This window comes from Narcine bancroftii, chromosome 12, assembly GCF_036971445.1.
Source record: "Narcine bancroftii isolate sNarBan1 chromosome 12, sNarBan1.hap1, whole genome shotgun sequence".
In the NCBI taxonomy this organism is placed as follows: domain Eukaryota; kingdom Metazoa; phylum Chordata; class Chondrichthyes; order Torpediniformes; family Narcinidae; genus Narcine; species Narcine bancroftii.
This window is the reverse complement of record NC_091480.1, coordinates 81,422,493-81,438,077: the sequence shown is the minus strand read 5'-3', so window position 1 is coordinate 81,438,077 and position 15,585 is coordinate 81,422,493. Positions and strand designations below refer to the sequence as shown.

The 15,585-nt window shown below is 48.0% G+C and overlaps 1 protein-coding gene across 2 annotated transcripts in view; it reads right to left on the bottom strand.

Moving 5' to 3' along the window:
- The window catches only part of LOC138747684 (tensin-4-like), a 53,366-nt gene that overhangs the window by 18,982 nt on the left and 18,799 nt on the right, over nucleotides 1–15,585 (bottom strand). Inside the window, exons 1-3 of one of the 2 annotated variants that reach the window (XM_069907172.1) lie at nucleotides 13,549–13,684; nucleotides 2,550–3,160; nucleotides 515–654 (exon numbers count right to left, since the gene is read on the bottom strand). In XM_069907172.1, coding sequence (XP_069763273.1) covers nucleotides 515–654; nucleotides 2,550–3,102 — 693 coding nt within the window. In that variant the 5' untranslated portion in view covers nucleotides 3,103–3,160; nucleotides 13,549–13,684. Of the gene's footprint in view, nucleotides 1–514; nucleotides 655–2,549; nucleotides 3,161–13,548; nucleotides 13,685–15,585 lie in introns of those variants that run through there. The other variant, XM_069907173.1, reaches the window with a different exon arrangement.

Sequence of the window (15,585 nt, the reverse complement as noted above, 5' to 3'; positions counted from 1 at the left end):
GCACTGATGTCATAGGGTACCATAGGTGCCCTGAGGTTAGTAAGGAATTACTTACGGTGGCATGTGAGTAGAAAAAAAGGTTGAGAACCACTGTACTGGACTCTAAATTTAAAAGCAGCAGATACAGAAGTGCCTACTGCAATATGTGAACATATCAATAAACTATTGTAATGTTAACAGTTAAACTGTTCAGTGATTTTGATAGAAAAGAATTTTTCGACAGCACAGGTGTTTCCTGATTTAAAAAAACACTTTTTCTTGCAGTGTAACTGGTTGAAAACTGCTGGGCTTAATATTGTTTGGCCCGTTAACTCCTTATATTTTTCTGTATGTGATCCACAACCAAAAAAGGTTTGGCCACCCATGCCGTAGGGCATGTGGCTTCACAACCAGCATGGTCTGTGCAAGCTGGAGGTTGTGTGAGGCCAGGGCAGGACACATGTCAGTGTCTCTACCAGGGCATGCCCTCAGTGGGAGAGGTGGTACACGTACAAAACAAACCCCAGGGACCCACCGTCCAGAGGGAGGGAATGGTGCTGGAGGGGGCTGTGGTTTGGAGCCCAAGTCCAGGCGAATCCATCTTGCACTTGCTGCCCATCGAGGTGCTGCCACTGTGCCAAGTTCTTGAATCCCATTCATTGTAGAACGGAATATCTGTGATTGACAGGAGAAAAAATAAAAGCAACTGGTTGACAGGATGTGTCATTGAAAGGTTGAAGAGCAAATGAAGTCAGTTTGATCCAATGAATAATGATGAAGGTGAGGTTCGAGGGTCCTGAGTTGTGGGTCGGGCCTAGGGTCTGAGTGGGGGGCACTGGGGTCAGGGACAACTGGGCCACTTGGGCTGAGGTCGAGAGGATGGTCAGTTAATTTATTCTATTGTAGTTAGTGTTTCTTACACTGTGTTATCTGTGTGGCTGCAGGAAGCAGGAATTTCGGTGTATCTGTACATTATACTTGTGTTTATGACAATAAACTGTCATCATATCATGTAGGAAATATCTCTGATAGGGTGAGACCAGATGATCTGATGCGGCAGATAAAAACATAAGAAATAGGAGCAGGCCATTCGGCCCATCAAGCCTGCTTTGCAGTTCAATAAGATTATGGCTGATCTGATGATCGGCTCATCTCCACCTACCTGCCTTTTCCCCATATCCCTTAATTCCCCTGCTATGTAAAAATCTATCCAATTTTGTCTTCCATATATTTACCGAGGTGGCCAGCACTGCTTCAAAGGGAAAAGCAGTTCCTCCTCATCTCTGTCTTAAATCTACTACCCTGAATCTTGAGGTTATAGTGTTTTTTAGACAGCAATGTTAGAAAAATCTGTGAAACATTTAACAAAAATTAACATAATTTCTCTCCGTGTGGTCGTTTGCACTGCACGCCTTAAGTTCCTGTGTGTATTAGTCCCGATGCTTTTATGTGGCCCGAATCATCAGTTGGGCGTTGAATTCATGAGGTGCGTTTTGTGGTGCGATTTAGTCTGCAGGCTTCCACCGAAAAGTAATAGGAGTCCTGCAGGATAAATCGCGGTGCAGGAATTGACTAAATGTTCCTGCACTTTCCTTTTTAGACTGCCCGTGTGGTGGCAAAGTTCATTGATTGTGCCATTACTTGTTTGCAGTCTGCCCTATATGTTCCCAAGTTCTAGTCTCCCCCACCAATGGAAAGAACTTCCCTCCCTCTGTCTTATCCATGCCTTTCATAATTTTATATATTTCTATAAGAATCTTATAAAATAACATTAAAGATCATATTAAACTTCCTTGTCTGTGCAAAGTCTTTTTAATGGGATGCCAGCAGGATAGACAAGACACAAAACAGATCATGGGAGAGGTGGGGGGGAGGTGCTGGGTGAGGGGTGAGGTGATTGCTGTGGGAGAGGAGATTGCTTGTACCAGTCCTGTTTCACCTCCAATTTAGAAGAAAGAGAGGAGATCTCGTTGAAGCTTACAAAATCCTCACCGGACGTCCAACATTTCCCCCAAAAGGGGAACCTAGGAACTGCATTCACAGAGTCCAGAATAAGGGCCTGGCCACTCAGGATTGAGCTGAGAAGAATCTACAGTGTCTGAGGTGAATCTTTAGAAGTCTCTAAATGGAGGGCTGTGGAGGCTTGGACACCAACCAGCAGCTTCTCTTGCTAAGAAGGGAATCATGGGATACGAGATGAGAGCTGGGAAATGGAGTAGAGGTGACGAGCGGGAGAGCCCACTACTCTTCACTCTTGATAAAGGGTCCTGACCCCAAATGTCAACCCAGGGATGCTGCTTGACTGAGTCCCTCCAGTTGCTCATGAGTTTTCTTTTCTGGCTGAACCTGAATTACAATGACAGGGAATGTCCCACAGAGGGGGTGCTCATTGTGTGGCAGGACTTTTCCAGAGGATTTGGTCTCACTCTCTTCCTCTCTCCTGAGCTCACACCGAACCCCACAAGGCTCAGGGAATCCCTCGCCACACTGTCCTGAGTTTGGTCTCTCTGTCCCTGATTGGAGGCTAGTCCTGCAGTTCCCAGCATGCAGTGAGATGGTTTGAGACCTACCTGGGTTGGGTGCATCCAGAGGTGAATCCATACTGGCCGGGTTCAGCTGCATCTTGCTATGGCTTGAGAGACGACTTCTCTTCCCATCGAGGTGGAGAGGCTGGAAGGTTGGATCCAGTTCCAGAATCAGGTTGTTGAGGTTCTCAATGGTTGCATCCAGACTCGGAGACAAAGGTTCACTTTCCGCACAGCTTGTTTTGGCCAGCACTTTCCCCAAGGCTTGGACTCGATCCTGAGAGGCAGCAGGTGCCTGGTGGGCTATTACCTGAGTGGTACCCACTCGCTGGACTCTGTCATGGATAGGAGGCTTCTGGCTGCTGTATCCGTGCACCTGGTGGCAGGGAGTGGACGGCAAGCTGATCTCCCGGCACACCCACTTTTCAGATGGCTGGTAGGGGTCTAGCCCAGAAGCTTTCACACGGTCTGGGCACATTGCTATCACTCGGCTGTGATTAACTGACGTGCCATTCAAGACAATCGTCTCCATTCGGGGGACCAGGCATCCACCCTGGCCTCTGTCTAGGTTAGGGCTGCGGCTTGAGGCCTTCATCATCTCTCTCGTTCCCAGATATGTCCCAGGTGCTCAGTGTTCAAAGGATGCAAACTCAGACCTGGACAAGAAAATAAACATTCACTGATTAGTCACCAGGGTTAAATAGAGCTGAACGGTAGACAGATCACAGTGTGGAAGGAAGCACGGTGACTTCAGGTCCTGCACTACACGTGGCACCTTCACAACAGGGAGGCAGTTGCAATAGAGAGCCACCAATGAGCACCCAGCTGTCAAAAATGGAGCCATGAGCAGGGAATCTGATTGGTCAATAATGGAGGGTGAGGCACCACATGGCCCCAAGATGTTGCTGTCCATCCAATGAACAACTCTTAGATTGAATGTAGACTTAGTCTTCAACACCATGATTCCCTCAGTGCTGGCCAAGGAAGCTCCAAACTCTTGCCCTCTGTACCCCTCCTCTGCAACTGGATCCTTGACTTCCTCATTGGAAGAACATAATCAGTATGAATTGGAAACAACATCTCCTCTTCTCTGATGATCAACACAGGTGCACCCCAAGGATATGTGCTTAGCCCACTCCTCTATTCACTATACACCCATGAATGTGTGGCCAGGCATAATTCCAATGCTATCTGGAAATTTGCTGATGGCACCACGGTTATCGGCAGAATCACAGATGGCAATGAGGAAGTGTACAGGATGGAGATAGATCATCTAATTGAGTGATGTCACATCAGCAACCTTGCATTCATCATTAGGGAAACCAAGGAGATGATTGTGGACTTTACGAGGAAAACAGGGGAACACGAACCAGTCCTCATCGAGGGGTCAGGAGTGGAGAGGGTCAAGAAGTTCAAATTCCTGGGTGTTATCTTCTCCGAGGATCTGTCCTGGAGCCTCCACATTGAATCAATCATGAAGAAGGCTCAGCGGCGGCTATACTTTGTTAGGAGTTTGAGAAGATTTGGTATGGCACTGAAGACTCTCAGAAACTTCTACAGGACCGTGGAGAACATTCTGGCTGGTGGCTTCACTGTCTGGAGGCATCAATGCTTAGACAAGAAAAAAACTCCAGAGAGTTGTTAACTTGGTCTGCGACATCACTGGCAGACCAAGTGATGTCCTCCAAAAAGGACATCTACAAGAGGCGGTGTCTTAAAAAATGCAGCCTCTATCCTCAAAGACCCCCACCACCCAGGCCATGCCTTCTTCACTCTGCTACCATCAGGGAAAAGGTACAGGAGCCTAAAGACGAGCACTCAGTGGCACAAGGACAGCTTCTTCCCCTGCTGCCATCAGATTCCTGAACTGGCAATGAACCACAGACACTGCCTCACTTTGACTTTTTTTTAACTATTTTTATTTGTTTTGTAAGGTGATTTATATAAATGTTTGCACTGTGACACTCCCACAAAACAATGAATTTCGTGACATGTTCATGCCAATAAATTCAGGTTCTGTCTATCACTGCCCTTGCAGTGAGAGTTCCAACTCCTCCATATATGGCTGCAGTTCCTGACTTCACTCCAGAAATACCTCACCTTTCCCTCAGGTCTTGGTCTAGTTTGAGACTCGCTGACCAGTAGAAGGATTTTAAACCAACAACCCCTTCAGTTTCTCTGGATAGCTTACAATCTTTTCAAGTCACCCTTTGTACTTCAGATCCCTTTGTGCATCTAAGAGAGAACTGCTTGTGATAAAGCTGGATCTGGATTCTCAGAATAGGCTCAGAACCAATTCAAACTCTCAGCTTGTGGTCCAATTCACAGGATGGAACTGGGCCTTCAGCTCATCACTACCTGTCCATGATCTCAGCCCCTTCAATGTCCCATCATTGACCAGTGCTGTGGCCAGTCAGGGAGGAAGGTTCGAACAGCCCTTTGCCATGAACAATCAGTTTAGAATCTTCCTGTTGCTTGTTACTGGCTGAGTCACTGGCATCAGTGACTTGAGGTCTCATCAGCGATGTCACCTCCACCCACTGCAGGCTCTAGCCTGCTGTCCACCCCTGGGCTCTGGTAATCATGACTCCAACTGGCATGAAGCCACAAGGGTTTTCTAAAAAACTCATTAACTTAGCTCATCGGATGGAAGACTCATGGGATGCAATGGAGGAAGAGTCATGGAGCAGAAAGAGGGAAGACTCACAGGAAGAAAAGGGGGAAGACTCAAAGGAAGAAAAGGGGGAAGACTCAAAGGAAGAAAAGGGGGAAGACTCAAAGGAAGAAAAGGGGGAAGACTCACATACAGAAAGGGGAAAGACTCCAGGGACGGAATAGGGAAAACTCATGGGACAGAAAAGGGGAGACTCACGGGACCGGAATGGAGGGAGACCCAAGGGCCGGAATGGGGGGAGACCCAAGGGCCGGAATGGGGGGAGACCCAAGGGCCGGAATGGGGGGAGACCCAAGGGCCGGAATGGGGGGAGACCCAAGGGCCGGAATGGGGGGAGACCCAAGGGCCGGAATGGGGGGAGACCCAAGGGCCGGAATGGGGGGAGACCCAAGGGCCGGAATGGGGGGAGACCCAAGGGCCGGAATGGGGGAGACCCATGGGATCCAAAGGCCTCTCAGTTTGACAGAAAATCAGGATGCAAGGGGGGGAGGGGTAGACCATTCATCCCTTCAAACTTCTTCTGCCAGGCAATTAATTATTTGTAATTCCAAACCTCCCCCTCCCCCCTCTCCTCCTCTCAACCCACATAAAGGCTGCTTCCTCTGAACTTCCTGTTTGTCGCTATACAAACAATGATTCATTTCTCCAGTCACCAGGGCAATGGAATTGCCTAATCCTTTGGGATGGGAGAGGCATTCTGGAAGAAAGCCTGACAGCTATAAATACCTCATGAGTACAGTAAATTCCTCCCTTGAGCATTTGTCATTGTTTAGAAGTCAATAGAATTAAACCTTGGCCAAAAACTGCAGTGATATCTTGACATCTGACATCAGCAGTGAGGCCATATCACCTGTTCACAATGGATTTTCTAATAAACCATTCTGAGGAGATTCCTCCTAATTGTCCTCGTGTCCAACCCATTCCACCAATCATCTTCCTTGAGTCCAACTCATTCTTCCACCAATCATCTACCTCGTATCCAACCCATTACACTAATCACCCCCTCATATCAAATCCATTCCACCAATCATCTACCTCTTGTCCAACCCATTCCACCAGTCATGTTCCTCGTGTCCAACCCATTCCAGCAATCATCTTCCTCATGTCCAACCCATTCCACCAATCATCTTAATCGTGTCCAACCCTCATTCCCACAATACATTCATTCAAGCTTTATAATTATAGTGAGTTCTGCACTGCAATCATGAAATAAAACTGTCATAAAAACCTCCCTCTGCATAATCCCATCACACACTCCTGGGGTCAGTCACAGAGTGAAGCTCCCTCCCTACCGTCCCACTACACACTCCTTCCCTACCATCCCGTCTCGCATTCCCTCCCCACCGTCTCGTCTCGCACTCCCTCTCCATCATCCCATCACACATTCCATCCACACCGTACCGCCACACACTCCCTCCTTCCACACCGTCCTGTCACACACCCCCTCCCTCCACACCGTCCCGTCACACACCCACTCCCTCCCCACCGTCCCGCCACACACTCCCTCCCCATCGTCCCACCACACACTCTCTCCCCATCGTCCCGCCACCCACTCCCTCCCCACCATCCCATCACACACTCCCTCCCCACCATTCTGTCACACACTCCCTCCCCACTGTCCTGTCACATCCTCCCTCCCCACCATCCCGTCACACACTCCCTGGCACTGTATGAAGGTGTTGAAAGCTCCCTGAACACCCCCTGCCTCTGTATGAAGAAGCCCTGACTGCCTCGGACTCTGCAGTGACATTATGCATCATTATTTCCCCTGCACCCTTCCCACTGCACTCTGTAAGCCTCTATGAAGCTCCTTCCTGCCCCTCCACACACAGGGAGTTCTGACATGCTGCAACATCTCTTCCATTTTCCCCTAGACTCTCTGTCTCTTTCATATTCCCATCCTTGTTTCCCCAAACCTGGTACTGGACCTCCCTCCAACCAGCTCTCTGTCCAGCTTACAGGGCTATGCACTTGAACTAAGTGACATTTGATACATAGAAACATAGAAGATAGGAGCAGGAGTAGGTCATTCGACCCTTCGAGCCTGCTCCGCCATTCAACGAGATCATGGCTGATCTTAAAGTTCAGTACCCCGTCCCCGCCTTCTCTCCGTAACCTTTAATACCCTTATACTGAAGAAATAGATCTAATTCCCTCTTAAATATATTTAATGAACCTGCCTCTACTGCCCTCTGTGGCAATGAATTCCACAGATTCACCACCCTCTGGGTAAAGAAATTCCTCCTCATCTCGGTCCTAAATGGTTTGCCTATTATCCTCAAACCATGGCCCCGGGTTCTGGATTTTCCCAACCTTGGAAACATCCCATCTGCATCCATTCTGTCCAGTCCTGCCAGAATTTTATGTCTCTATGAGATCCCCTCTCAATCTTCTAAACTCCAGGGAGTACAATCCCAATTTGCGCAATCTTTCCTCATAAGTCATTCCTGCCATTCCAGGTATCAGCCTGGTTAATCGCCTCTGCACTCCTTCCATTGGAAGAACATCCTTCCTTAGATAAGGTGACCAAAACTGCACACAATGCTCCAGGTGGGGTCTCACCAAGGCCCTGTACAGCTGCAGTAAGGTATCCTTGTTCCTATACTCAAACCCTCTTGATATGAAGGCCAACATACCATTTGCCCTTTTAACTGCCTGCTGTACCTGCATGCTCGCCTTCAGAGACTGGTGTACAAGTACCCCTAGATCTCTCTGCACTTCCCCATCTCTTAATCTATTCCATTGAAATAGTAATCTGTCCTCCGGTTTGTATTACCAAAGTGGATAACCTCACATTTATCCACATTGTAGTGCATTTGCCATGTATCTGCCCAGTCCCTCAATTTATCCAAATCACACTGGAGCTTCCTGACCCCCTCTTCCGTGCACACAACCCTTCCTAGCTTAGTGTCATCTGCAAATTTGGAGATATTACATCCAATCCCCTCATCCAGATCATTAATGTAAATTGTGAACAGCTGGGGTCCCAGTACAGATCCCTGTGGCACCCCACTGGTCACCGCTTGCCACTCAGAAAACGAGCCATTTATCCCAACTCTCTGTCTTCAACCTGCCAGCCAGTTCTCAATCCACATCAATACTTTGCCCCCAATCCCACGAGCCTTGATTTTGGAAGCCAGTCGTTTATGCGGGACCTTATTGAAGGCCTTTTGGAAGTCCAGGTACACCACATCCACTGGCTCTCCCCCATCTATTTTACCTGTCACCATCTCAAAGAATTCCAATAGATTTGTCAAGCACGATTTACCTTTTGTAAATCCATGTTGACTCCATCTGATCCCTTCTCTGCTAGTCATATGCTCCGCTATTACATCCTTAATAATGGATTCCATCATTTTGCCCACTACAGATGTAAGGCTCACCGGCCTATAATTCCCCGCTTTTTCTCTACCCCCCTTTTTAAATAGTGGGGTAACATTAGCTACCCTCCAATCCATGGGTACTGATCCTGAGTCTATAGAGTTCTGGAAAATAATTCTTAAAGCATCTGCTATCTGAATGGCCACTTCCTTAAGTACCCTAGGATGTAGATTATCAGGCCCTTGGTGAATGATTCCAAGGGACACATACACACATGCTCCTGACCACCTCTTGCACTGCTTATCAATTCCACGCTGGCTGTGGTAAACCACTGTAATGTACAATTATCTGGTCAAGCATACCTATTGGCTAGTTGTACCTGTGGCCCCTCCCCCCAGGCTCCTGTATGAAGATGGCTGTTCCATACCCACCTGTAGCTCAGTGCAGGACAGTCGAACAGTAGAGATGTGCTATGTTCTCAATTGAATTAAAGCCTATTGGTTTCTCCACAATAGTCTCCTGAGAGTTTGATGGTACATCACTCCTCAAACTCTACAACCTGCCTACACTTAGCAGAACAGAACAAATCAACAAGTTCATGGGTCTTCCAACCTGGAACACCCCCCCCCCCCCCCCCCCGGTTCTAAGGTGTTACAAGTATTGACCCCATGAAAGGGTGTGCACCAACCTCCTCCTTCCTCTGAAGCCTATGGAAATTTGCCATGTCCCCATACCAAGTTTTGTAGATGCACCATATAAAAGGATCCTGTCTGAGTGCATCACAGAATGGGACAGGAATGACCCCGCTACACCTCATCGCACTCCCTCCTCTCCATCGACCCCGCTACACCTCATCACACTCCCGCCCCTCCATCGACCCCGCTACACCTCATCACACTCCCTCCCCTCCACTGACTCCGCTACACCTCATCACACTCCCGCCCCTCCATCGACCCCGCTACACCTCATCACACTCCCTCCCCTCCACTGACCCCGCTACACCTCATCACATCCCCTCCCCTTTTTTTGTAACACCCCCCTCCCCTCCACCGACTCGTTCTACACCTCATCACACCCCCTCCCCTCCATCGACTCCATCTGCACCTCATCACACTCCCTCCCCTTCATTGACTCCGTCTACACCCCATCACACCCCCTCCCCTCCATCGACTCTGTCTACACCCCATCCCATCGGTTAACTCTACAGCTCCCACTATTTCAGGACCCATCCCATTACTCTCTTCTCCCCCGTTCCGTCAGACAGAAGATGAACGGTTTGAGAACACGGACCTCCAGGTCCAAGGACAGTGTCTTTTCTACTTTTATTGGGATTCTTGAACTCTGAGAAAAAACTGAAGCCTTGCATGGCTAATCTTTTACATTATCCCTGACACTTTATTTATATGACACTATCCTTGAATTTTGTTTGCATTGTTGCATAATCTGTGGTGCTGTCTTGGGGTTGACCAGCCTCAGTAAAGAATTTACACATGACATCAATTATTCTTTCTAAAAGGACTCATGTCGAGTAAATGCTGAATCCACCATGTCTGCTGCCCTGCACTCTGTCACCACATAGTCCTCAGGTCATGCCTTTAACATGTGCGCTGACTGTTCTGGTTGTGTGTTCCAGTGGTGTGATTGCATTTGTATCCACTATATTAGTTGAGCTGGCTGGGCAGTGGGCTGGCTTCCTGTCAGCAAAGAAAGGAAAGAGAATGAATTCCCCTTCCTATTTTATCCAGAAGGTCATCACCTAACAGTCTTTTACTCCACAGACACTGACTGATCGGCCGAGCATTTTCTTTTTGTATTTCAGATTTCTAGGAACTGCAGTATTTTGTTGCATTTGGATTCCTATTGGAATTCATTGGAAACAGGCTTTTCTTGCAGGCAATCAGCCAACTCAGAGAGAGGCCCACTCTGTCAACTTGTCAGATGCTTTACGTTACCCAGACCTCTCACTCTGCCTATGTATGTAACAGCAGTGGATGTTCTAATCATAGAACATAGAAACAGAGGTGGCCAACCTTTTAATTTTTAATTTAGACATACAGCACATTTTGGCCCACAAGTTCATGTTGTCAATTAACCTATACCCCCGGTACGTTCTCTGAAATGGCCTGTTACCATGCTGTATGTCTAAATTAAAAATTAAAAGTTGGCCACCCCTAACATAGAACATTAAAGCACGGTACATGCCCTTTGGCCCTCGATGTTGTGCTGACCTATAGATTTCCTACCAAAAAAGTACTAAACCCTTCCTACCTCATAACCCTGTGTTTTTTTTTAAACATGTGCCTGTCTAAGAGCCTTTTAAATGCCCCTAATATTTCAGCCTTCACCACCACCCCTGGCAAGGCATTGCAGGCATCCACAAAAAAAGGTCTAAACCTTCCTCCCTTCACTTCGTTCTGATATCCCCTGGTGTTTGCTTTTCCCACCCTGGGAAAAAGGTGCTGGCTGTCCACCTTTCTCCTTCCCCACTGTTCCCAATCCCAGCCAAGTGTGCGTTCCAATGTGCCACTTTGCTCGAGTTTCCCCATTTTCCACTCTTTTCAGGATCACCCTCCAACTAAAACTCCACTCAGGGTCTGCCCTGCCCACCAGGCACAGTCCATGGTGGAGATGCCAGGTAAACTAACGTCCTAGTCGAGGGAAGTGTTTACAGGTGGGAGTCCTGAGCAGAACATTCAATGCAAAAATTTGGTAATGCACTGGGGTCATTGAGTAATATTAGGTTCAGCACTGAAGCAGGCCATTCTGCCCACAGTCCCAGTGCAAGCACACTCTTTCTCATAGCTATACAATTTCTACTTTTTCAAATATTCATCAACTTTCCTTTACAGAGTTCCCACTGGATCTGCTCTTGAAGGTAATTCATTCCCAGATGTTGCTCTGAAATGTGACCAGTGTGTTTCTCTCTCCTCAGACGCTGCCTGATCTCCAGAGAGTTTCCAGATTTCCCATTTTTATCCCGGATGCCGTAACTCAGTGAAGGAAATGTCCACCTGTGCTCCCCCCAAGTTCCCTGGGCAGGGATATGCCCTATCACCACTTCACCAGCTAGCCATTGTCTCAGCAATTTATACCCGAGTTTTAGCTCTGACATGAAATCATTTTCCACCACAATTAAATGGTGGAGGAGTAGGAGCACAGAACGAGCCACTGCCAGAATGCAGCAGACCAGTTGTGGGCTCACACCTTGCAAAACCTGGTGCAAACTCTGCAGTTTCATGACCTCAAGCAGACAGATGCCCCCTTTGACATTCCTCTGGTCAGCAGACCCTTTCCTTCCTGGGAAATCCACAGTGAGTCATGCGCTCTCTCCATGTCCGTGGTCAATGAGAAGATCAGTAAGTCATTGCCAGAGCCCCTGGAACCTGCAGCCAGATCCATGGAGTGCCCACGCACTCCCTCACTTCCCAACCCCCCCACTATCCAAGCAAGGCTGGGAATCTGCACTGGTGGGCCACAGTGATAATAGAACAGTAACAGGAAATATACCATAGGAGGCCAATCAACCCATCAAATTTGTTTTAGCCAGAAAAATAGAACCATAGAAAATTACAGCCCTTCGGCCCTTCTAATCTGTGCCAAACTATTATTCTGCTGAGTCCCACTGACCTGCACCCAGTCCATCGCCCTCCATACCCCTTCTATCCATGTACCTGCCCAATTTTTAAAAAAATGTTAAAATTGAGCCTGTAATTTTAAAATAGCTCACCCTAGCTAATAGCTCTGTAGTCTTGCACAATCACAATCAGATCCAAACATCCTGAGGCTTTCTGCCTCTCCCACCTCTCAGGCAGATAGTTCCAGAGCCTGGTACTCTCCCAGTGAAAACATGCATCCCCATCTCCCTTTGACATTCTGGTCTCTGAATCCTTGTGCTCGGGATGTTCCTGTATCAACCTGCCCTCTCCCATTGTGTGGTTACAGCAACATGACCAATCCACTGTCCCACTCCCTGCCCTCCCCCCGCCCCCCAGGCCTGTATATTCCCCCCTTTCAGATGCTCCTGGTTGAACTCTGCCTTCGATCTGCCTACACTACCCACCCCATTCCCCCAATGAGTGAGTTCCAGACCTAACCACTCACTGGCTAAATTAAAAACAGTTCCTAACATTTTTGGTTTGAATGCAATCTCCATTCCACATTTACATCTCAGCCTGTGTATATACTTCATGATTATAAATGCAAATTAAAGGGTGGACGAATCCTCTCTTGGGTCAAACACGTGCCTTGAAGCGCGGAAAGGGCGTCCCTTGCATCGAAGCTTGGTCTGGCCGTTCACTGCAACAGAACTCCCCCCCAGCTGTCTTGGACCTCACCATGCTTCTGGATCCGGGAGGGGTGGTCGAGAGGGTGGGCCTGATCCTGTGCAAACCCCTGCTCACCTAAAATCCATTCACGCACACGCTGTTCCTTACTGAGGAGTGGGGTATCCTCATATTATACCCCACAAACTGACTGAGAGGAGCCATCATCATCCTGTGGGGTGGATACCCAGACCGTATAAATACAAAGAACATCAGAAATAGGAGCAGGAGTCAGCCATCTGACCTGTCCAGCTCGCTCCACCATTCAATAAGGTTGCGGCAGATCTGGCCATGGACTCAGCTCCGCCTACCCGCCTTTCCCCCAGAACTCTTAATTCCCCTACTATGCAAAAATCTATCTAACTGTGTCTTCAAAACATTTAATGAGGCAGTCTCCTCTATGCCAAGGAGAAAAGCCCCAACATTTTGACCAATATCTTCTGCACCTTGCTAAAGCTGTCACATTGTCTGGTGCCCCGAATTCTCCAATTGTGTCTGAAGCCGTGTTTGATGAAGGTTCATTGAGTCTGGCACTCTCTGCCCTACCAGGCTCCTGCCTCACATCTGTTCCCAGAAAGATTCCCAACTTCTCGACATCAGCAAGTTACACCCAAAAACTCATTCAAACAGACTCTCTCAAATTCCTTCCTTAGAGCGTGAAAGTCAAATTGCTTTTCCAATCCATTTTCATCTTTATGAGAAATGAATTTAGCCTGTTGGCACTCACCGCTGAGGTGTACTGAATCTCTGCAGTGGCACAACGGGTCAAGGTTCGGTCCAGTGATATACTGGTTCCTGAGATGTTGCAGACCTATAAAGCCTTCCTCATCCACGGCAGAAAGTCTCGGGTCTGGTGCAAGGCAGGGAGTTTCCAGCCACAATGCTGGAGACCGGAGGGCAGAGATTTGATGAGGAGCCACTCCCTCTGCTAGTTACACAGGCAGCTGTTGCAAAACACTCTTGCCTCACTGTCTGCAGGGCAAGCCCACACAGCCAGCTGCCTCACCATGGCAACAAACATCCTCCAAGCCAAGTCCCTTCCAGTTAGTTCTGATCAATATGAACACCTTTCATATATCTAATGCATTTAAGACTTTTGTAACTTTTAATTTAACAGATAGGAGGGGGGTCTTTGCTCTGGGTGGAATCGCTTCTTGTTCATTTTTTAAATGTATGCTGTCTCTGCCTTGGGTGTGTTTAATGGAACAAACATGGAAGGAGTTGTACTCTGCACTTTTGTACTGTGCATGGACTTGGGGAGCGTTTGGGGACACACGAAAGACTGTGGGTTAAGTCATCGTTTATTGCCATCTGGTTGTCCGATAAAACAGTGTTCTCCGGTCCTCGGTACAAAAACATGCAGACACTCAAACAGCCATAACACACATACAGACAAACAATACATATGTAGGACTAAATTCATATGCACAACTAAATATTAGCCCCTTTTCCACTGGCAACCTGTCCCAGGAATTAACTGGGAATTTACTGCCAGTGGAAAAGGAACACAGTTCGAACACTGGCATCAAAATATGTCATTTCATGCTGGGGTTTAACCACCTCTACCCCCTACTGATATCCCTGGCATTTGCTGACGCCTCTGGGCTGATAAAACCAGTGGAAAAGGGACAGCAGAAAGTCACCTGTTCCCAGTTGAAGGTAGAATACTCCAATCCCTGGGGATGAGTTGTGTTCAGTGGAAAAGCAATTAGTGTCCCAGTTAAGGTGGGCCCAGTGGAAACGGCTCAAAGGGCTTCCTATCCTGGGACATTGCACAGCCAATTAATTGGAAAAGGGGTTATGAGAGTCTCGGATGGTTAGTGTGAGCAGTTCCTTTGGTCGTTCAGCATTCTCACTGCCTGTGGGGAGAAGCTGTTCCTCAGCCTGGTGGTGCTGGCTCTGATCCTCCTGTATCCCTTTCCTGACAGGAGGAGCTGAAAGATGCTATGTGCTGGGTGGAACGGGTCCTCAATGATTTTGTGCATCCTTTTCAGACAACGATTCAGTCGATCACATTGATGAGGGGTGGGGGCGGGGGGGGGTTGGGGAGGGAGACTCCAGTGATCCTCTCTGCCACTCTTATGGTCCTGTGGATTGATCTCTGATCCATTTCTCTGCAGCAACCCTATCACACTGTGATGCAGCCGGCCAGAACGCTCTCGGTAGAACTGTAGAAGGTTGACAATGGTGGCCAGTGGCCTTGCCCGCTTCATTCTTCTCAGGACGTTCAGCCGCTGTTCACCTTCCTGACAAGTGAAGAGATGTTCTGTGTCTGCGATAGGTCAATAGTTAAGTGAACTCTAAGGAACCTGATACTCTCCACTCTCTCCACTCTAGAGTTGTTGATATATAGTGGAGGGCATTTGTTCTTGGTGCCCCTGAAGTCAAAGATCATGTCATTTGTCTTGTCCACGTTGAGACTCAGGTTATTACTCTCACACCATAATCTTGAGATTTTCCACCTCTTCTCAGTAGTGCAACTCATTGTTGTTGCTGATGAGCTGGGGTCGAGAGCAAAAAGACCATCTGCTGGAGGAACTTGCAGGCCAAATAGAAAGGCTGGAAGGTTGATCGCTTTTTCCTCCCACTGATGCTGCCCATGAACACAACCGCTGTTTGCCATGTATTCTTCCCACTGATATTAGCTTTTCCTCATGGTGTACAAAGCCACCCAGACATGTCGCACATGGGCTTTTGACTGCATGAAAGTCAGTGACCTGTGTTCTAGACCTGTGGAAAGACCTGTGTTATAGGCCTGTGGATA